Raw genomic sequence first — 21,907 nt, 5'->3', positions numbered from 1 at the left:
AGTTTTGATCATATGTTTCATTTTAGAAATTAGTCCACTTAATCTATCTTATCAAAAATTTTGGCATACAATTGTTCAAAGTATTTCTTTTTAATATTTTTTATTTTTTTAATGTTGGTAGTAATAGCTTCACTTTCATTCCTGATATTAGTAATTTAAGTCTTCTCTCTGTATTTCTTGGTCAATCTGGTTAAATGATTAATCAATTCTATTGATATTTTCAAAGAACTGACATTTGGTTTCATCTATTTCTTTGCTCAGTTTTCAAATTGACTATGGATATTGGTCTATATGTATACAACTCTTAGAGCACTTGTTCTCACCAAAATGCTAATGGTCTTGAACAAGTTTATATTCTCAGGACATATTTCTTTGTTTGCTGTGATCAAACACTATTTAATTAATTCACTATTTGTAGGTGGCTTTCCTTGTACGACTAGCTAATGAGCTACTCAGAAATTTACTTTTGTTGGTTTTATTTTCATTTCTATTTTTGTGTAGTTCTGTGATGAGACGTTGTATTACATTTTTTTTTTTCTTGATAGATGGTTTCCTGTGAATTGGGAATATTGTGCTGAGTGCTTAGTCTGGTAGTGCTAACATGTATTCTTTTAGTACAGATTTCATATTATTGCATAATAAACAGAAATAAATACTACAGAAACTGTATACAATTGGCCCTTCATACCCCTGGGTTCTGCATCTGTGGATTCAACCAACAGCAGATCAAAAATAGAAAAAAACCTAACAATACCATGATAAAAAATACAAAATTATTATAGACGTACAGAATTTATACTGTATTAGGCATTATAACTAATCTAGAGATGGTTTAAAGTATATAAGAGTATGTGTATAGGTTATTTACAGATACTGCACCATTTTATATCAGGGACTTGAACATCCATGGATTTTGGTGTTTAGGAATTCCTGGAAACCATCCTCTATGAACACTGAGAGATGACTGTATGGAATTATGCTGTAAATACTGTTTATAACCCTTTCTACTTAACATAGTATAAAAAAATTGAAGTTAATAAATATCTACAAAATTTAAGAATTAGCAGCTCAGTATGATGACACATACCTGTAGTTCCAGCTGCTTGGGTGAGGCAGGAGGATCACTTGAGCCAAGGAGTTTGAGACCAGCCTGGGGAACATGACAAGACCCCATCTCTTAAAAATTTTTTAAATGTTAAAAGAGTTAGTGTATCTTCTTCCTAATATGTTGTTTTTCAAGTCTTCAATTTTATTTTGCCACGGATAAACCCTTCATTATATATAGTTAACAGTGAGTAATGTTAAAGGGCATATTTGTTTTGTTTTGTTTTGTTTTTAGTAGTGATGGGATTTCACTATGTTGGCCAGGCTGATCTCAAAATCCTGACCTCAAGTGATCCACCTGCTTTGGCCATAATCCCAAAGTGCTGGGATTATGGGCATATTTGTTTTGAAGCTGCCACTTTCTTAGTTTTTTTTTGAGACAGTCTCGCTTTGTCGCCCAGGCTGGAGTGCAGTGGTGCAATCTCGGCTCACTGTAACCTCTGCCTCCCAGGTTCAAGTGATTCTCCTGCCTCAGCCTCCCGAGTAGCTGGGATTACAGGCATGTGCCACCATTCCTGGCTAATTTTTTTGAACTTTTAGTAGAGATAAGGTTTTACCGTGTTGGCCAGGCTGGTTTCAAACTTCTGACCTCAAGTAATCTGCCCATCTCGGCCTCTCAAAGTGCTGGGATTACAGGCATGAGCCTCCGCGTCCAGCCTTTCTTAGAATTTGTAAAGTATCTGACAGACACAGTGGGGAACAGAGCCAAACAGTGTATTAACTTGTAGATTTATTCTTCATGATATTCCTGCAAATAAAGTATAGGCCTGAAAATGGATCCATGATTTTAGGGAGAAAGCTCTACTCTCTTTCAGGCTGCCTGCTTTTCTAGCAGGTATAATTTATTTATTTTTCTTTCCTCTTCTTTTTATATTAATTAAAAAAATTAATTCATTTTTAAAGTTTTATTTTTAATCGACACATAATAATTATGCATATTTATGGGGTACAGTGTGATGTTTTGATACATGTACACATTGTGTAATGATCAAATCAGGGCAGTTAGGTTTTCCATCACCTCAAGCATTTGTCATTTCTTCCTGGTGAGAACGTTCAAAATCCTCTCTTCTAGCTATTTTGAAATATACAATACATTATTGTTAACTGTAGTCACCTTACTATGAAATAGAACACCAGAATGTACTCCTCCTATCTAACTGCAACTTTGTGACCAAACCTCTAACCATTCCCCATCCCTTAACCACCCCCAGCCCCTGTCCCTGCCTCTGGTAACCGCAGTCCTATTCTCTACATCTGTGGGATCAACTTTTTAAAACTCCACATGAGTGAAATAATATGGTATTTGTCCTTCTGTGCCTTGGCTTATTTCACTTAATGTCTTCTAGGTTCATCCATCTTGTCGCAAGTGACAGGATTTCGTTCTGTTTTTATGGCTGAATAGTATTCTTTTTTTTTTTTTATATTTTAAGTTCTAGGGTACATGTGCACAACGTGCAGGTTTGTTACATATGTATACATGTGCCATGTTGGTGTGCTGCACCCATTAACTCGTCATTTACATTAGGCATATCTCCTAATGCTATCCCTCCCCACTACCCTCACCCCACAACAGGCCCCGGTGTGTGATGTTCCCCTTCCTATGTCCAAGTATTCTCATTGTTCAATACCCACCTATGAGTGAGAACATGTGGTGTTTGGTTTTTTGTCCCTGCGATAGTTTGCTGAGAGTCTTGGTTTCCAGCTTCATCCATGTCCCTACAAAGGACATGAACTCATCCTTTTTTATGGCAGCATAGTATTCCATGGTGTATATGTGCCACATTTTCTTAATCCAGTCTATCATTGATGGACATTTGGGTTGGTTCCAAGTCTTTGCTATTGTGAATAGTGCCGTGATAAACATACATGTGCATGTGTCTTTATAGTAGCATGATTTATAATCCTTTGGGTATATGTCCAGTAATGGGATGGCTGCGTCAAATGGTATTTCTAGTTCTAGATCCTTGAGGAATCGCCACACTGTCTTCCATAATGGTTGAACCAGTTTACAGTCCCACCACCAGTGTAAAAGTGTTCCTATTTCTCCACATCCTCCCCAGCACCTGTTGTTTCCTGACTTTTTAATGATTGCCATTCTAACTGGTGTGAGATGGTATCTCATTGTGGTTTTGATTTGCATTTCTCTGATGGCCAGTGATGATGAGCATTTTTTCATGTGTCTGTTGGCTGCATAAATGTCTCCTTTTGAGAAGTGTCTGTTAATATCCTTTGCCCACTTTTGGATGGGGTTGTTTTTTTCTTGTAAATTTGTTTGAGTTCTTTGTAGATTCTGGATATTAGCCCTTTGTCAGATGGGTAGATTGCAAAAGTTTTCTCCCATTTTGTAGGTTGCCTGTTCACTCTGATGATAGTTTCTTTTGCTGTGCAGAAGCTCTTTAGTTTAATTAGATCCCATTTGTCAATTTTGGCTTTTGTTGCCATTGCTTTTGGTGTTTTAGACATGAAGTCCTTGCCCATGCCTATGTCCTGAATGGTATTGCCTAGGTTTTCTTCTAGGGTTTTTATGGTTTTAGGTTCAACATTTAAGTCTTTAATCCATCTTGAATTAGTTTTTGTATAAGATGTAAGGAAGGGATCCAGTTTCAGCTTTCTACATATGGCTAGCCAGTTTTCTGAGCACCATTTATTAAATAGGGCATCCTTTCCCCATTGCTTGTTTTTGTCAGGTTTGTCAAAGATCAGATGGTTGTAGATGTGTGGTATTATTTCTGAGGGCTCTATTCTGTTCCATTGGTCTATATCTCTGTTTTGGTACCAGTAGCATGCTGTTTTGGTTACTGTAGCCTTGTAGTATAGTTTGAAGTCAGGTAATGTGATGCTTCCAGCTTTGTTCTTGTGGCTTAGGATTGTCTTGGCAATGCGGGCCCTTTTTTGGTTCCATATGAACTTTAAGGTAAGAAATTTTTTCCAATTCTGTGAAGAAAGTCATTGGTAGCTTGATGGGGATGGCATTGAATCTATAAATTACCTTGGGCAGTATGGCCATTTTCATGATACGGATTCTTCCTATCCATGAGCATGGAATGTTCTTCCATTTGTTTGTGTCCTCCTTTATTTCATTGAGCAGTGGTTTGTAGTTCTCCTTGAAGAGATCCTTCACATCCCTTGTAAATTGGATTCCTAGGTATTTTATTCTCTTTGAAGCAATTGTGAATGGGAGTTCACTCATGATTTGGCTCCCTGTTTGTCTGTTATTGGTGTATAGGAATGCTTGTGATTTTTGCACACTGATTTTATATCCCGAGACTTTGTTGAAGTTGCTAATCAGCTCAAGGAGATTTTGGGCTGAGACGATGGGGGTTTCTAAATATACAATCATGCCATCTGCAAACAGGGACAATTTGACTTCCTCTTTTCCTAATTGAATACCCTTTATTTCTTTCTCCTGCCTGATTGCCCTGGCCAGAACTTCCAACACTATGTTGAATAGGAGTGGTGAGAGAGGGCATCCCTGTCCTGTGCCAGTTTTCAAAGGGAATGCTTCCATACTGAATGCCCATTCAGGATGATATTGGCTATGGGTTTGTCATAAATAGCTCTTATTATTTTGAGATATGTCCCATCAATACCTATTCTATTGAGAGTTTTTAGCATGAAGGGCTGTTGAATTTTGCCAAAGCCTGGCAGAGACACAACAAAAAAAGAGAATTTTAGACCAATATCCCTTATGAACATCGATGCAGAAATCCTCAATAAAATACTGGCAAACCGAATCCAGCAGCACATCAAAAAGCTTATCCACCATGATCAAGTGGGCTTCATCCCTGGGATGCAAGGCTGGTTCAGCATACGCAAATCAATAAACGTAATGCAGCATATAAACAGAACCAAAGACAAAAACCACATGATTATCTCAATAGATGCAGAAAAGACTGAATAGTATTCTATTGTGTATATATACCACATTAAAAAATTCATTCATCCATTAATGGACACTTAGATTGATTCCATGTCTTGGCTGTTGTGAATAGTGCTACATTAAACATGGGAGTGCAGATGTCTCTGACATCCTGATTTAATTTCCTTTGGATATATACGCAGTAGTGGGATTGTAGAATCATATGGTATTTATATTTTTTAAGTTTTGGAAGAACCTCCATACCGTTGTCCTGAATGGCTGTACTGATTTATGTTTCCACCAGCAGTGTATGAGAGTTTCCTTTCTCTTCACATTCTCAGGAACATTTTTTTTGTCTTTTTGATAATTGCCATCCTAAGTGGGATGAGGTGATAGCTCATTGTGGTTTTGATTTACATTTCTCTGATGATTAATGATGTTGAGCATTTTTTCATGTACCTGTTCATCACGTTTTTCTTTTGAGAAATCTTTTATTTGTAATTGGATTTTTTTTTTTTTTTTGCTACCGAGTTGAGTTCCTTATATTCTGGATATTAACATCCCTTGTCAGATGCACAGTTTGCAAATAGTTTTTTCCCATTCTGTAGATTGTCTCTTCACTCTTCTTTACTGTGCAGAATCTTTTTAGTTTAATGTAATCCTTTTTTGTTAAACATTTCTGGTGTGTGCTTTTGCCAGACTAGTGTTATGAATTATTTCTCCTATGGTCTTTACTAGTAGCATTCAATAATATTCAATATCCTTTCATAATAAAAACTCTAAACATGTTAGATATATTAATGGAAGGAATGTACTTCAGCACAGTAAAGTCCGTATATGACAAACCCATAGCTAACATCATACTGAATGGGGAAAAGCTAAAAGCTTTTGCTTTACAATATGGACCTAGATGAAGATGCCCACTTTGACCACTCCTGTTCAACACAGTACTGGAGGTCTTGGTCGAGCACGGTGGTTCACACCTGTAATCCTAGCACTTTGGGAGGCCGAGGCAGGCGGATCACTTGAGGTCAGGAGTTCGAGACCAGCCTGGCCAACATGGTGAATCCCTGTCTCCACTAAAAATACAAAAATTAGCCACGTGTGTGTGGTGGGCGCCTATAATCCCAGCTACTTGGGAGGCAGAGACAGGAGAATCGCTTGAACCTGGGAGAAAGAGGTGACAGTGAGCCGAGATTGTGCCATTGCAGTCTAGCCTGGGCAACAGAGCGAGACTCTGTCTCAAAAAAAAAAAAACACATGTATACATATGTAACTTACCTGCACATTGCGCACATGTACCATAAAACCTAAAGTATAATAATAATAATAATAATAATGAAAAAAAAAAACAAGAAAATAAAAAAAATAATAATAATTCAAATGGACTCCCTTCCTCTCTTCTCCAAAAACAAAATAAACAAAATAAAATACATATTCATTCATTCAAAAAAAAAAAAAAAGTTTTAGCCAGAACAATTAGGCAAGAGAAAGAAATAAAGGGTGTCTAAATTGAGAAGGAGAAAGTCAAATTGTCCCTCTTTGCAGGTGGCATGATCTCATATGTTGAAAACTACAGACTTCACCAAAATCTATTAAAACTAAGAAATGAGAATTCAGTAAAGTTGCAGGCTACAAAATCAACATACAATGCCTTTCCTCTAAGATCTGGAACAGGACAAGGATGCCCACTTTCACCAGTTATTCAGCATAGTACTGGAAGTCCTAAATAGAGCAATCAGACAAGAGAAAGATATAAAGGGCATCCCCGTTGGAAAGGGAGAAGTCAAATTATCCATATTTGCAGATGATATTATCTTATATTTGGAAAAATCTAAAGACTCCAACAAAAAAACAATTAGAACTGATAAATTCGGTAAAGTTACAGTATACAAGATCAACATAGAAAAGTCAGTAGCATTTCTATATGCCAAGATTGAATAATCTTAGAAAGAAAAAAGTAATCTCAGTTACAGTAGTTACACATAAAATTAAATAGTTAAGAATTAACCAAAAAAGTAAAAGATCTCCATAATGAAAACTATAAACACTGATGAAAGAAATTGAAGGGGACACAAAAAAAATGAAAAAAAAAATCCGTGTTCATTGATTGGAACAATCAGTATTTTTTAAATGTCCATTCTACCCAAAGAAATCTACAGATTCAAGGCACGGCCTATCAAAACAGTGATGACATTCTTCACAAAAATAGAAAAAAAAAATTTAAAATTTTTATGGAACTATGAAAGACCCAGAGTAGCCACAGCATTCCTAAGCAAAAAGAAGAAAACTCGAGGAATCGCATTACCTGACTTCAGATTATGCTACATATAGACGCATAGACCAATGGAACAGAATAGAGAACCCAGAAACAGGGTTTGTCTAACCCTAACCCTAACCATACCTTAACTGGCAGGTTAGGGTTAGAGTTAAGATTAACACACCTACAGGGAACTCATTTTCACCAAAGATGCCAAGAAATACACTATGGAAAAGACAGTCTCTTCAATAAATGGTGCTGGGGAAATTGGATATCCATATATAGACGAATGAAGCTAGACACCTATTTCTTGCCATATAAAAAAATCAAATCAAAATGGATTACAACCTCAAACTATGAAGCTACTACAAGAAAACATTGGGGAAAATCTCCAGGATATTAGTCTGGGCAAAAATGTCTTGAGCAATACCTCAAAGCACAGGCAACCAAAGCACACATGGACAAATGGGATCACATCAAGTTAAAAAGCTTCTTCACAGCAAAGGAAACAGTCAACAAAGTGATCAGACAACCCACAGAATAGGAGAAAATATTCGCAAACTACCCATCTGAGAAAGGATTAATGACCAGAATATATAAGGAGCTCAAACAACTCTATAGGAAAAAAATCTAATAATCTGATCGAAAAATGGGCAAAAGATTTGAGCAGACATTTCTCAAAAGAAGTTATACAAATGGCAAGCAGGCATATGAAAAGGTGCTCAACATCATTGATCATCAGAGAAATACAAATGAGACCTACAATGAAATATCATCTCACCCAAGTTAAAATGACTTATATCCAAAAGACATACAATAACAAACGCTGGTGAGGATGTGGAGAAAAGGGAACCCTTGTATGCTGTTGGTGAGAATGTCAATTAGTACAACCACTATGGAGAACAGTTTGGAGGTTCCTCCAAAAACTAAAACTAGAGCTACCGGCTGGGTGCAGTGGCTCACACCTGTAATCCTAGCACTTTGGGAGGCCCAGGTGGGTGGATCACGAGGTCAGGAGATCGAGACCATCCTGGCTAACATGGTGAAACCCTGTCTCTACTAAAAATACAAAAAATTAGCCGGGTGTGGTGGCGGGCGCCTGTAGTCCCAGCTACTCGGGAGGCTGAGGCAGGAGAATGGCATGAACCTGGGAGGCGTAGCTTGCAGTGAGCCAAGATTACGCCACTGCACTCTAGCCTGGGCGACAGAGCGAGATTCCATCTCAAAAACAAAAAAAAAAACAAAGCAAAAACAAAAACAAAACAAAAAACCAAAATAAAACAAAAAAAACTAGAGCTACTATGTGATTCAGCAATCCCACTGCTGGGTATATACCCCAAAGAGAGGAAATCAGTATATCGAAGAGATATCTGCACTCCCATGTTTGTTGCAGCACTGTTCACAATAGCCAAGATTTGGAAGCAGTCTAAGCATCCATGAACAGATGAATGGATAAAGAAAATGTGGTACATATACACAACGGAGTACTATTCAATCATAAAGAAGAATGAGATCCTTTTATTTGCAACAACATGGGTGAAACTGAAGATCATTATATTAAGTGAAATAAACCAGGCACAGAAGGACAGACATCACATATTATCACTTATTTGTGGGATCTAAACACCAAAACAAGTGAATTATTAGAGACAGAGAGTAGGATAGTTACTAGAGGGTGCGAAGGGTAGTGGGTGGCTGGGTGAGCGGAGGTGGAGATGGTTAATAGGTACAAAAAATAGTTACAAAGAATGAGCAAGGCCTACTGTTTGATAGCTCAACAGGGTGACTATGGTCAGTAACTTAATTTACATTTTAAAATTACTTAAAGGAGTGTAATTGGTTTGTAACTCAAAGGATAAATGCTTGAGGGGATGGATACTTCATTCTTCATGATGCACTTATTTTCACATTGTATGCCTGTATCAAAACATCCCGTGTATACCATAAGCATATACACCTACTGTGTATCCACAAAAATTAAAAATAAACATAAATTAACAAATAAAATCTGTAATATTTATATATGCTACGATTATTCAATCTCGAAAAGAAATCAAGAAAACAATCTCATATACAATAGCTAAAACAAAAAATATCTAGGAATAAATTTAACACAGAGAAGAAAGATTTCTACAATGATAAACTAATGTTATTAATGACAAAAACTGAAGAGGACACACATAAATGGAAAGATCTCATGCTCATGGATTTGAAGAATTAATATTAAAATGTCCATACTATTTCAAATGATATACAGATTCAGTGCAATCCCTGTCAAAGTACCAATGACATTCTTCACAGAAATAGAAAAAAAAAATCCTAAAATTAGTATGGAACCACAAAAGACCCTGAATAGCTAAAGTAATGTTGAGCAAAAAGAAAAGAGCTGGAGGCATCACACTAATTGTCTTCAAAATATACAATAAAGCAGTAGTATCCCAAACAGTGTGGTACTAGCATAAAAACAGACACATAGAACAATGGAACACAATAGAGAACCTAAAATAAGTCCACAATTACAGCCAACTTATTTCTGACAAAGATGCCAAGAATACTCATTGGGGAAAGAATGGTTTCTTCTATAAATTATGCTGGGAAAACTGGATATTTACATGCAGAAGAATTAAACTAGACTCCTATTTCTTACCATTTACAAGAATCAACTCACAATGGACTAAACCCTTAAATGTAAGACCTGAAACTATAAAACTACTAGAGGAAAATGGGAAGCACTTCATGACATTGATCTGTATTAATTTAAAAAAAATCATTTGAAAGCCAATGTAGAAGGAAGATAGTTATGGAAATGGAAAGTTTACATAGGTTCTCTGAATACACATGAAACACTCAATTTTAAACAATGAAGGCTGTTGTTAATTTACATGTTCTTGTTAATTAGTGATGTAGATTAAGAAGACAGGTGTGGTGGTGAATGCTCCAGAGATTGAAATTTAATAGTAAGGGCCTCGATAAAGAGTTTGTTAACGAGTAAAAGAACTGCTGATGTTAAATTCTTAAGTGCTTATGCAATTCATTGTAGTTTTATTTATGAGCCATGCTTAGAATACACCTTTGATCTTAGACAGCTATATCATTGTTAATTTGTGGCTACCTGCAATGACTTGAGACTACAGAACCTAATCCTTTCCCCTCTACCTTGGAGGGTTCAATGCAATAAATCCTAGGGTAGACCATTTATATTTCACTTGGTAGTCAGAGTAAGACACGGATGAGTATCTGATGTTTCTTAGCAATTCCCAAGTCTGTACAATATTAAGTGATAGAGCTTGGTAGAACTGCTTTTTAAAGTTTTAAAAAATTTGAAAAGTTTTTGTTCAGAATTTATCTTCCATTGAGGATTTAAAACATTTACAGATTTATAATGCTACAAGTACTTGCAAATATAGCCAAATATTCCCAGAGTATACAGATTACCAATAGCAGGTTGGATGTCTTCAGCAGAGATCAAATATAAGTATATGCATATATACACATGAAAATAGACTCATGGTATATACATTTTTTCTTTTATTTTTATTATTTATTTATTATTATTATACTTTAGGTTTTAGGGTACATGTGCGCAATGTGCAGGTTAGTTACATATGTATACATGTGCCATGCTGGTGCGCTGCACCCACTAACTCATCATCTAGCATTAGGTATATCTCCCAATGCTATCCCTCCCCTCTACCCCCACCCCACAACAGTCCCCAGAGTGTGATGTTCCCCTTCCTGTGTCCATGTTTTCTCATTGTTCAATTCCCACCTATGAGTGAGAATATGCGGTGTTTGGTTTTTTGTTCTTGCGATAGTTTACTGAGAATGATGATTTCCAATTTCATCCATGTCCCTACAAAGGACGTGAACTCATCATTTTTTATGGCTGCATAGTATTCCATGGTGTATATGTGCCACATTTTCTTAATCCAGTCTATCATTGTTGGACATTTGGGTTGGTTCCAAGTCTTTGCTATTGTGAATAATGCGGCAATAAACATACATGTGCATGTGTCTTTATAGCAGCATGATTTATAGTCCTTTGGGTATATACCCAGTAATGGGATGGCTGGGTCAAATGGTATTTCTAGTTCTAGATCCCTGAGAAATTGCCACACTGACTTCCACAAGGGTTGAACTAGTTTACAGTCCCACCAACAGTGTAAAAGTGTTCCTATTTCTCCACATCCTCTCCAGCACCTGTTGTTTCCTTACATTTTTTCACAGCTTGTTTTCTTTACAACTGAAAGGCTTGATATCTCTTAGTATATGTTCACCTCCTTCATCCTTTGCATTTTTATACACATTTTAGAATCAGTTTATTGATTTAAACAAAAAAGTTTATTAGAATTTTGATTGGGATTGCAGAGAATGTAATGATCAATTTAGGGAGAATATATATTTTTACACTATTGAGTTTTCTAATCCATTAATATGATATATGCTTATATTAGGCTTTTAATGTCTCTAATATTTTATAGCTTCTTGTGTAGAGTTCTTCTACATGTCTCATTAGATTTATTTCCAGTTACATGGCATTTTTTGATGTTGTTATAAATGGTGTATTTTCAAAACATTTAATTTTCTAATTGTTTATTGATATATAGACTTAAAAATATTCACCTTGTATCTAGTGACCTTGCTACAGTCATGTATTTGTTGTAATAGTTTATGTCTATATTCTTTTGGATTTTTTTTACATACACAGTCAGACCTGCTGATAAAGACAATTTTATTTCCTCATTTCCAATTATTACACCTTTAATTGCCTTATTTGCATTGAGTGGTCCTGCATACAGTGTTGAATAGAAATGGTAACAGTGGCCATCCTCTTCTTGTTCCTAACCTTAGTGATAAAATGTTTTGTATATCACCAATGTGTGTGATGTTTGCTATAGACACATTGTAGATGCCCTTTATCAGATTAAGGAAGTTCCCTTTTAGTCTTATTAAGAATTTTTGTCATGAGTGGACTTTGAATTTTATCAATTTTTTCATATATAGAGGTGATCATATGATTTTTTTTCTTCGTTAATTTTCTAATATTAAACCAATCTTGCATTCCTGGAATAATCCCCAATTGGTCATGATGCATCATCCTTTTTATGCATAGTTGGATTTGATTTGCTTTGTATTTTTTTAAAAAATATTTTTATTTATATTAATGAGAAAGATTAGCCTGTAATTTTCCTTTAGTCTCATGTCCTTCTCAGGCTTTGCTATCATGCTGAGTTCAAAATGAATTCCCTCTTTGGAAGAGATTATTTATGATTGGTGTTATTTTTTTCAGATGTTTCGACAGATTCACTGATAAAGTCATCAGGACCTGGCATTTCATTTGTGGGAAGTTTTTAATATTAACTTTTCTTTAATAAATGTAGGACTATTTAAATTTTTAACTTCTCTGCCAGTTTTTGTAGATTTTGCCTTTCTGTAAATTCGTCTCCCATGTAAAATTTCAAATTAGTTGGTATAAGTTTTTTTCTGTAATATCCTTTTATGATGATTTTAATGTTTTGATTGCTGATATCGATAATTTGTTTTTCTTTTTTCCTAATTAGTTTTTCTAGATATCTGTCAATGTTAGTGTTTTCAAAGAACCAATTTTTAGATTATAAGGCTTGATTTATGGTAGTGGAAGTTCTTCAAGATTGACAGGGCGTTTCTTCTTATTTTTTTCAATAGTTTTGAGAGTACAGGTAGGTTTTGGTTGTATGGATGAGTTCTTTAGTGATGAAATGTGAGATTTTAGTGCACCTGTTACCCGAGCAGTGTACACTGTATCCAATATGTAGTCTTTTATTTCTCAACCCCTTCCAACCTCCCTCCCCTAAGTCCACAGAGTCTATTACTCTGTATGTCTTTGTGTCCTCATAGCGTAGCTCCCACTTATAGATGAGAACATATGGTATTTGCTTTCCCATTCTTGAATTTCTTCACTTAGAATAATGGCTTCCAGCTCCATCCAAGTTGCTGCAAAAGACATTATTTTGTTCCTTTTTATAGCTAAGTGGTATTCCATGGTGTATATTTACCACATTTTCTTTATCCACTTGTTGGTCAGTGCGCATTTAGGTTGGTTCCATGTCTTTGCAATTGTGAATTGTGCTGCTATAAATGTGCATGTGGATGTATCTTTTTCATATAATGACTTCTTTTCCTTTGAGTGGATACCCAGTAGTGGGATTGCTGAGTCGAATGGCAGATCTATTTTTAATTCCTTAAGGAATCTCCATACTGTTTTCTGTAGTGGTTGTACTAATTTACACTCCCATCAGCAGTGTAAAAGTGTTCCTTTTCACTACTTCCATGCCAACATCTATTGTTTTTTGATTTTTAAATTATGACCATTCTTGCAGAAGGTGGTGTCTTATTGTGGTTTTAATTTGCATTTCCCAGAGGATTAATGATATTGAGCATTTTTTTTCATGTGTTTGTTGGCTATTTGTGTATCTTCTTTTGAGAATTGCTTATTCATGTCCTTTTTCCAGTTTTTTATGTGATTTTTTTTTCTTGCTGATTTGAGTTCCTTGTAGATTCTGGATACTAGTTTTTTGTCAGATGCATAGTTTGCAGATATTTTCTTTGTGGGTTGTCTGTTTACTCTGTTGATTATTTCTTTTGCTGTGCAGAAGCTTTTTAGTTTAATTAGGTTCTATTCATTTGTTTTTGTTTTTGTTGCATTTGCCTTTGGGTCTTACTCAGGAATTCTTTGCTTAAGCCAACGTTCAGGAGAGTTTTTTTCGATGTTATCTTGCAGAATTTTTATGGTTTCAAGTCTTGGATTTAAGTGTTTTATCCATCTTGAGTTGTTTTTTGTATAGTGATAGATGGGGACCCAGTTTCATTCTTCTACATGTGGCTTGTCAGTTTTCCCAGCATCATTTATTGAATAAGGTGTCTGTATTAATCCATTTTTATGCTGCTGATAAAGACATACCCAAGACTGGGCAATTTACAAAAGAAAGAGGTTTATTGGACTTACAGTTCCATGTGACTGGGGAGGCCTCACAATCATAGTGGAAGATGAAAGGCACTTCTTACATGGCAGCAGACGAGAAGAGAGAATGTGAGCCAAGTGAAACGGGTTTCCCCTTATCAAACCATCAGATCTTGTGAGACTTTTTCACTACCATGAGACCAGTGTGGGGAAAACTGCCCCCATGATTCAGTTATCTCCCACCAAGTCCCTCCCACAACACGTGGGAATTATGGAAGTACAATTCAAGATGAGATTTGGGTAGGGACACAGAGCCAAACCATATCAGTGTTTTTTTTTTCCCAGCTTATGTTTTTGTATGCTTTGTTGAATACCATTAGGCTTTATTTCTGGGTTCTGTATTTTTTTCCATTGGTCTAACTGCTTATTTTTATTCCAGTATCATGCTGTTTTGGTAACTATAGCCCTGTAGTATAATTCAAAGTCCCATAATGTGACACTTAATATTGCTTTGGCTGTTCAGGCTCTCTTTTGGTTCCATGTGAATTTTAGGATTGTTTTTTCTAGTTATTGGGAAAAATGATGATGATATTTTGATGGGAATTGCATCGCATCTGTAGATTGCTTTTGGCAGTACAGTCATTTTTACAATATTGATTCTTGTTATCTGTGAGCATGGCATGTGTTTCCATTTGTTTGTGTCATCTGTGACTTTTTTTTTTTTTTTTAGCAGTGCCTTGTAGTTTTTCTTGGCGAGATCTTTAATTTTCTTGGTTAAGTATATTCCTAGGTATTTTATTTTTATTTTTTGCAGTTGTTGTAAAAGGGATTGAGTTCTTGATTTGATTCTTCGCTTGATTTTTGGTGTATGGCAGTGCTACTGATTTGTGTACATTGATTTTGTTCCTGACACCTTACTCTACTGAATTTGTTTGTTAGATCTAGGAATCTTTTGTATGACGGGTTTTCTAGGTATATGATTATATCATCAATGAATAGTGACAGTTTGTCATCTTCTTTTCCAATCTGGATGCCCTTTATTTCTTTCTCTTGACTGATTGCTCTGGTTAAGACTTCTAGTACTATGTCAAAGAGAAGTGGTGAAAATGGGCATCCTTATCTTGTTCCAGTTCTCAGGGGGGGAGTGCTTTCAACTTTTCCCCATTCAGTGTGATTTGACTGTGGGTTTGTCATATATAGCTTTTATTACTTTGAGGTAAGATGGGGCTTTTCTTTATTCTTTGTATTCTTATATGAATTTTGGAATCAGTTTGTCAATTTCCTTAAAAAGTTACGGAATTTTGATTGTTATCTATAGATTTTTTTCTGTTGTGCATTTGCTTTCTATTTCATTAGTTTCTGTTCATTTTTATTATGAGAATTCTGCTTTTCAAAGCATAATCAAATTTATTTGATGATTCTTTTAAAAATATCTATTTGTTTGCTTGTGGTAGATAAGAAGCTCCTAATATAATTTTTTTCTTAAGTAATTGATACAAACTTGCTCAAAAAGGACACTTGAACACAGGATATCCAAGGGACAGAGACTCTGTTAATAGAAATGTTTTTCTACAAGCACACATGCACCCACCACTCATGGATAGCAATTTTCCCACGATGTATTTTATTGTCCCAAACTGCTAATATTATTTTTCAAAAATTAGATTAAATGGAAAGGGGCTTACACTTTAGAAAGAGGAATTAGTAAAGAAGGGAAGGTATACATTTAAGAAAATTTAGTGCTTAATTCAGTGACTCTGACCATGTCTCAGTGTTTAAAAATGCTAATTGGTGTGTTTATCCTTGCTTTTCTAGTGATATGCAGCTTTCGAGGATCTGTCCCTCAAGGGTTGGTCTTAGAAATAGGAGAAACAGTCCAGATTCTTGAAAAATGTGAAGGTGAGTGTGGACCTACGAAGCACATAAATTGTGATCATTTTTGGCAGTATTATGTACATTTATTTTGTACTAACAAGATTATAAGCAATAATTCTGGAGCCATAATTAGTCACATGATGAAATAGTGTTATATAAAATTCTTCCTGATCTATGTTCAGCATAAAGGTATGAGCTTTTTTGATTCTAATATATTAGCAACAATTAGATAATTAATTTCTGGCTGTCAGAACACATTTTTTACATATATTTATGGGGTACATGAGATACTTTGGTACAGATATACAATGTGTAATAATCACATGGTAAATGTAGTATCACCTCAAGCATTTACCTTTTTTTGTGTTGCAAAGGTTCCAGTTGTACTCCCTCAGTTATTAAAAAATGTGCAATAAATTATTGCTGACTGTAGTCACCCTATTGTGCTATCAAATACTAGATCTTATTCATTGTATCTAACTATATTTTATGCCCTCTTACTAATTTTTTTTGAATAGGTAATCTACCCATGCTTAGCTGCCTTTGAATAGAACTACGTTATAGTCCATTTATTTGTATGTTTCCATCTGATTGGCTGGGCATCTTTAGTCCTAATTAAAACAGGTCCTTAAATATTTTTTTATTTTTATTTATTTATTTTTTTTTTGAGAGGGAGCCTTGCTCTTGTTGCCTAGGCTGGAGCACAATGGTGCGATCTCAGCTCACTGCAACCTCTGCCTCCCAGGTTCAAGTAATTCCCCTGCCTCAGCCTCTCTAGTAGCTGAGATTACAGGCGCCCACCACCACGCCCGGCTAATTTTTGTAGTTTTAGTAGAGATGGGATTTCACCATGTTGGCCAGGCTGGTCTTGAACTCCTGACCTCAGGTGATCCACCCGCATCAACCTCCCAAAGTGCTGGGATTACAGGCGTGAGCCACTGCACCTGGCCTAAATACGTTTAAATGTAGTTTGGCTTGACTACTGTCCTCTTCTGTGGCATATATGGGTATTTCTACTGTAACATTTACACATTCTTGAGATGGATCATGTTCTTCAGAATCTGTAATTAAATCAATAAGATTTATGGGAAAAATAGGGAGAAATTACACAAAATCAGAGTATTAACAAAAGCAAAATTGATGCCATGGCAAATAACTTGGGCAGCCTGGACTAGCAGTTCAGTATGGCTACAAGCCATCTCAGATGATATAATGAAGTAGAACTGTTGCAGTGTAGGTATAGAGCCAATGAATATGGGAGTGGAGCTCTAATCTAGTTGGGTTACTGTTAAGAGGGGTATGGGAGGACATGTAACCTACCATGATCCAGGAATCATATATATTTAGGAGTGCACTTTTCTGGAAAGGGAGCTACATCCATTTTAAATTTTCTTAAAAACAGAGTATAAATTAGCACCCTTTTATGATAACAACTCTAAGGGAACTAAGAACAGAAGGTAATTTTCTTTATCTAATAAACGATAGCTACTAAAATACCTGCAGCAAACATCACATTCAGTCATAAAATACTGAGTTTTCACTGAGATCTAAAGGTGAGACAAGAATACCTACTGTATTACTCTGTTTATGTTTTGCTATAAAGGAGTACCTGAGGCTGTATAATTTATAAAGAAAAGGGATTTATTTGCCTCATGGTTCTGTAGGCTGTACAAGAAGCGTGACACCAACTTCTGCTTCTGGTGAGGGCCTTAGGAAGCTTCCGCTCATGGCAAAAGTCAAAGAGAAGCCTGTACATGCAGAGATCACATGGCGAGAGAGAAAGCAAGAGTGAGGGGAGGTGCCAGGCTCTGTTTAAAATTTTTATTTTTTAATTGACAAATAATAATTGTATTCATGGGTACATAGTGATGTTTTGGTGCATATAATGTATAGTGATCAGATCAGAGTAACTAGATTATCCATTATCCCAAACATCATTTCTTTTGGTTGAGAAAGTTCAATATTTTCCTTCTAGCTTTTTGAAACTATATATTATTATTAATTATAGTCATCTTATGTGGGATAGAACATTAGAACTGATTCTTTTTATCTAGTTGTAATTTTGTATCCTTTGACAAATCTCTTCAAATCTTCCCTTCCCCTTCCCCTCCCAGTATCCTTCATTCAGGTTTTTTTTGTTAGCTTCCACATATGAATAAGAATATGAGGTGTTTAGCTTTCTCTTTTTGGCTTATTTCACTTAACATAATGTCCTCTAGTTCCATTCACATTACCACGAATGGCAGGATTTCAGTATTTTTTATGGCAGAATAGTATTCCATTGTGTATATACAACATATTTTCTTCATCCCTCTGTTATTGGACATTTAGGTTGATTCCATATCTTGGCTGTTGTGAATAGTGCTGCAGTGAACATGGGAGTGCTGATGTCTCTTCAATATAATGACTTCTGTTCCATTGGATAAAATCCCAGTGGCTCCACAAAGAGATCTTGAGACCAAAAAATAAAAAATAAAAAATAATAAAAAAAAAAGAATCCCACTGGGGTGGGATTGCTAGATCATACAGTAGTTCTTTTTTTTTTTGGAGACAGGGTCTCATTCTGTCAGCAGGCTGGAGTGCAGTGGTGCCATCACAGCTCACTGTAGCTTCAACCTCCTTGGGCTCAGGTGATCTTCCCACCTCAGCCTCCTGAGTAGCTGAGACTACAGGTGTACAACATCACCAGGCCTGGCTAAGTTTTGTATTTTTGGGTAGAGATGGGGTTTTGCCATGTTGCCCAGGCAGGCTGGTCTTGAGCTCCTGGGCTCAAGTGATCTGCCCACCTCAGCCTTCCAAAATGCTGAAATTAGAGGCATGATCTGGCACACTCAGCCATATAGTAGTTCTATTTTTAGTATTTTTTTTAATTTGAAATATGTATTTATTTATTTTAAGTTTTGTTTTAGGTTCAAGGGTACGTGTGCACGTTTGTTATATTGGTAAACTCATGTCACAGAGGTTTTTTGTACAGATTATCTTGTCACCCAGGTGTTAAGCATAGTATCCATTAGTTATTTTTCCTGATCCTCTGCCTCTTCCTACCTTCCATTCTCTGGTAGGCCCCAGTGTCTGTTGTTGCCCTCTATGTGTCCATGTGTTCTCATGTTTTAGTTCCCAGTTGTAAGTGAGAATATGTGGTATTTGGTTTTCTGTTCCCATGTTAGTTTGCTAAGGATAATAGCCTCCAGCTCCATCTATGTTCCTGCAAAGGACAGGATCTTGTTCTTTTTTATGGCTGTATAGTATTCCATGGTGTATATGTTCCACATTTTCTGTAGTCTACCATTGATGGGCATTTAGATTGATTCCATGTCTTTGCTATTGTGAATAATGCTGCAGTGAACATACACAAGCATATGTCTTTATGATAGAATGATTTATATTCCTTCGGGTATATATGCAATATTGGGATTGCTGGGTCGAATGGCAGTTTTGTTTTTAGGTCTTTGAGGAATTGCCATACTGTTTTTCACAATGGTTGAACTAATTTACACTCCTGCCTACAGTGTTTAAGCATTCTTTTTTGTCTCAGCAGTCTCACCAGTACCTGTTATTTTTTTTATTTTTTATTTTTGTGTATGTGTGTGTGTATGTAGCTTTTAAAAAAAATTCTTTTCAAAATTAAGTTTTTTTATTTCAATAGGGTTTTTGGGAACAAGTGGTGTTTGGTTACATGAGTAAGTTCTTTAGTGGTGATTTCTGAGATTTTGGTGCACCCATCACCCGAGCAGTGTACACTGTACCCAATGTGTAGCCTTTTATCCCTCACCCACCTCCTACCCTTCCCCCCACCGAGTCCCCAAAGCCCATTGTATCATGCTTGTGCCTTTGCATCCTCATAGCTTAGCTCCCACTTATAAGTGAGAACATATGATGTTTGGTTTTTCAGTCCTGGGTTACTTCACTTAGAATAATGGTCTCCAATTCCATCCAGGTTGCTGTGAATGCCATGATTTTTTTTTTTTTTTTTTTTATGGCTGAGTAGTCCATGGCGTGTGTATATTTGTGTGTGTGTGTGTGTGTCTGTACCACCACATGTTTTCTTTATCCACTCATTGACTGATGGGCATTTGGGCTAGTTCCATATTTTTGCAGTTGCGAATTGTGCTGCTATAAACATGCGTGTGCATGCATCTTTTTTGTATGATGACTTCTTTTCCTCTGGGTAGATACCCAGTAGTGGGATTGCTGGATCGAATGGTAGATCTACTTTTTGTTCTTTAAGGAATCTCCACACTGTTTTTCATAGTGGTTGCACCAGTTTATGTTCTCATCAGCAGTATAAAAGTGTTCTCTTTTCACCACATCCGTGCCGATATCTATTTTTTTTTATTTTTAAATTATGATCATTCTTGCAAGAGTAAGGTGGCATCTCATTGTGGTTTTAATTTGCATTTCTCAGATGATTAATGATGTTTAGCATTTTTTCATGTGTTCATTGGCCATTTGTATATCTCCTTGAGAAGATTCTCAATGGACAATTCTTGAGAATTGTATATTCATGTCCTTAGCCCATTTTTTGATGTGATTATTTGTTTTTCTCTTCTTGATTTGTTTCACTTCCTTGTAGATTCTGGATACTAGTCCTTTGTTAGATGCATAGTTTGCGAAGATTTTCTCCCACCTTGTGGATTATCTGTTTACTCTGCTGATTATTTCTTCTGCTGTGCAGAAGCTTTTTAGTTTAAGTAAGTCCCATCCATTTATCTTTGTTTTTGTTTCATTTGCTTTTGTGTTTTTGGTTATGAAGTCTTTGCCTAAGCCAGTGTCTAGAAGGGGTTTTCTGATGTTACCTTGTAGAATTTTTATGGTTTCAGGTCTTAGATTTAAGTCTTTGATCCATCTTGAGTTGATTTTTTTTTTTTGAGATGGAGTCTCGCTCTGTTGCCCAGGCTGGGGTGCAGTGGCATGATCTGGGCTCACTGCAACCTCCGCCTCCCAAGTTTAAGTGATTCTCCTGTCTCGGCCTCCCAAGTAGCTGAGATTACAGGTGCCTGCCACCATGCCTGGCTAATTTTTGTATTTTTAGTAGAGATGGGGTTTCACCACATTGGCCAGGTTGGTCTTGAACTCCTGACCTCAAGTGATCCTCCCGCCTCAGCCTCCCAAAGTGCTGGGATTACAGGCATGAGCCACTGCAACCGTCCTTGAGTTGATTTTTGTATAAGGTGAGAGATGAGGATTCAGTTTCATTCTTCTACATGTGACTTGCCCAATTATCCCAGCACCATTTGTTGAATAGGGTGTGTCCTTACCCCACTTTATGTTTTGGTTTGCTTTGTCAAACATCATTTGGCTATAAGTATTTGGCTTTATTTCTGGATTCTCTATTCTGTTCCATTTGTCTATGTGCCTATTTTTATACTAGTACCATGCTGTTTTGGTGACTATAGCCTTATAGTATGGTTTGAAGTAGGGTAATGTGATGCTTCCAGATTTGTTCTTTTTGCTTAGTCTTGCTTCGGCTATGTGGGCTCTTTTTTGGTTCCATATGAATTGTAGATTTGTTTTTTCTAGTTCTGTGAAGAATGATGGTGGTATTTTGATGGGAATCGCATTAAATTTGTAGACTGCTTTTGGCAGTGTGTTCATTTTCACAATATTGATTCTACCCATTCATGTGCATGGGATGTGTTTCCATTTGTTTGTGTCATCTATGTTTTCTTTCAGCAGTGTTTTATAGTTTTCCTTGTAGAGGTCTTTCACTTCCTTGATTAGGTATATTCCCAAGTATTTTATTTGCAGCTAGTGTAAAAGGAGTTCTTGATTTGATTCTTAGCCTGGTGGCTGTTGGTGTGTAGCAGTGCTACAAATTTGTGCACATCAATTTTGCATCCTGTGGCCAGGCACGGTGGCTCACGCCTAT

General features: G+C 36.3%; 1 protein-coding gene across 10 annotated transcripts in view; it reads left to right on the top strand.

Annotated features, from left to right (window-relative positions):
* The window catches only part of DOCK3 (dedicator of cytokinesis 3), a 739,703-nt gene that overhangs the window by 89,270 nt on the left and 628,526 nt on the right, over positions 1-21,907 (top strand). For all 10 annotated transcript variants that reach the window (XM_054483639.1, XM_054483636.2, XM_054483638.2 and 7 more), the window contains exon 2: positions 15,979-16,062. In XM_054483639.1, coding sequence (XP_054339614.1) covers positions 15,979-16,062 — 84 coding nt within the window. The remainder of the gene's footprint in view (positions 1-15,978; positions 16,063-21,907) is intronic.

Source organism: Pongo pygmaeus, chromosome 2, assembly GCF_028885625.2.
Source record: "Pongo pygmaeus isolate AG05252 chromosome 2, NHGRI_mPonPyg2-v2.0_pri, whole genome shotgun sequence".
NCBI classification, from domain to species: Eukaryota; Metazoa; Chordata; class Mammalia; order Primates; family Hominidae; genus Pongo; species Pongo pygmaeus.
This window is presented reverse-complemented; position numbering and strand designations above follow the sequence as displayed.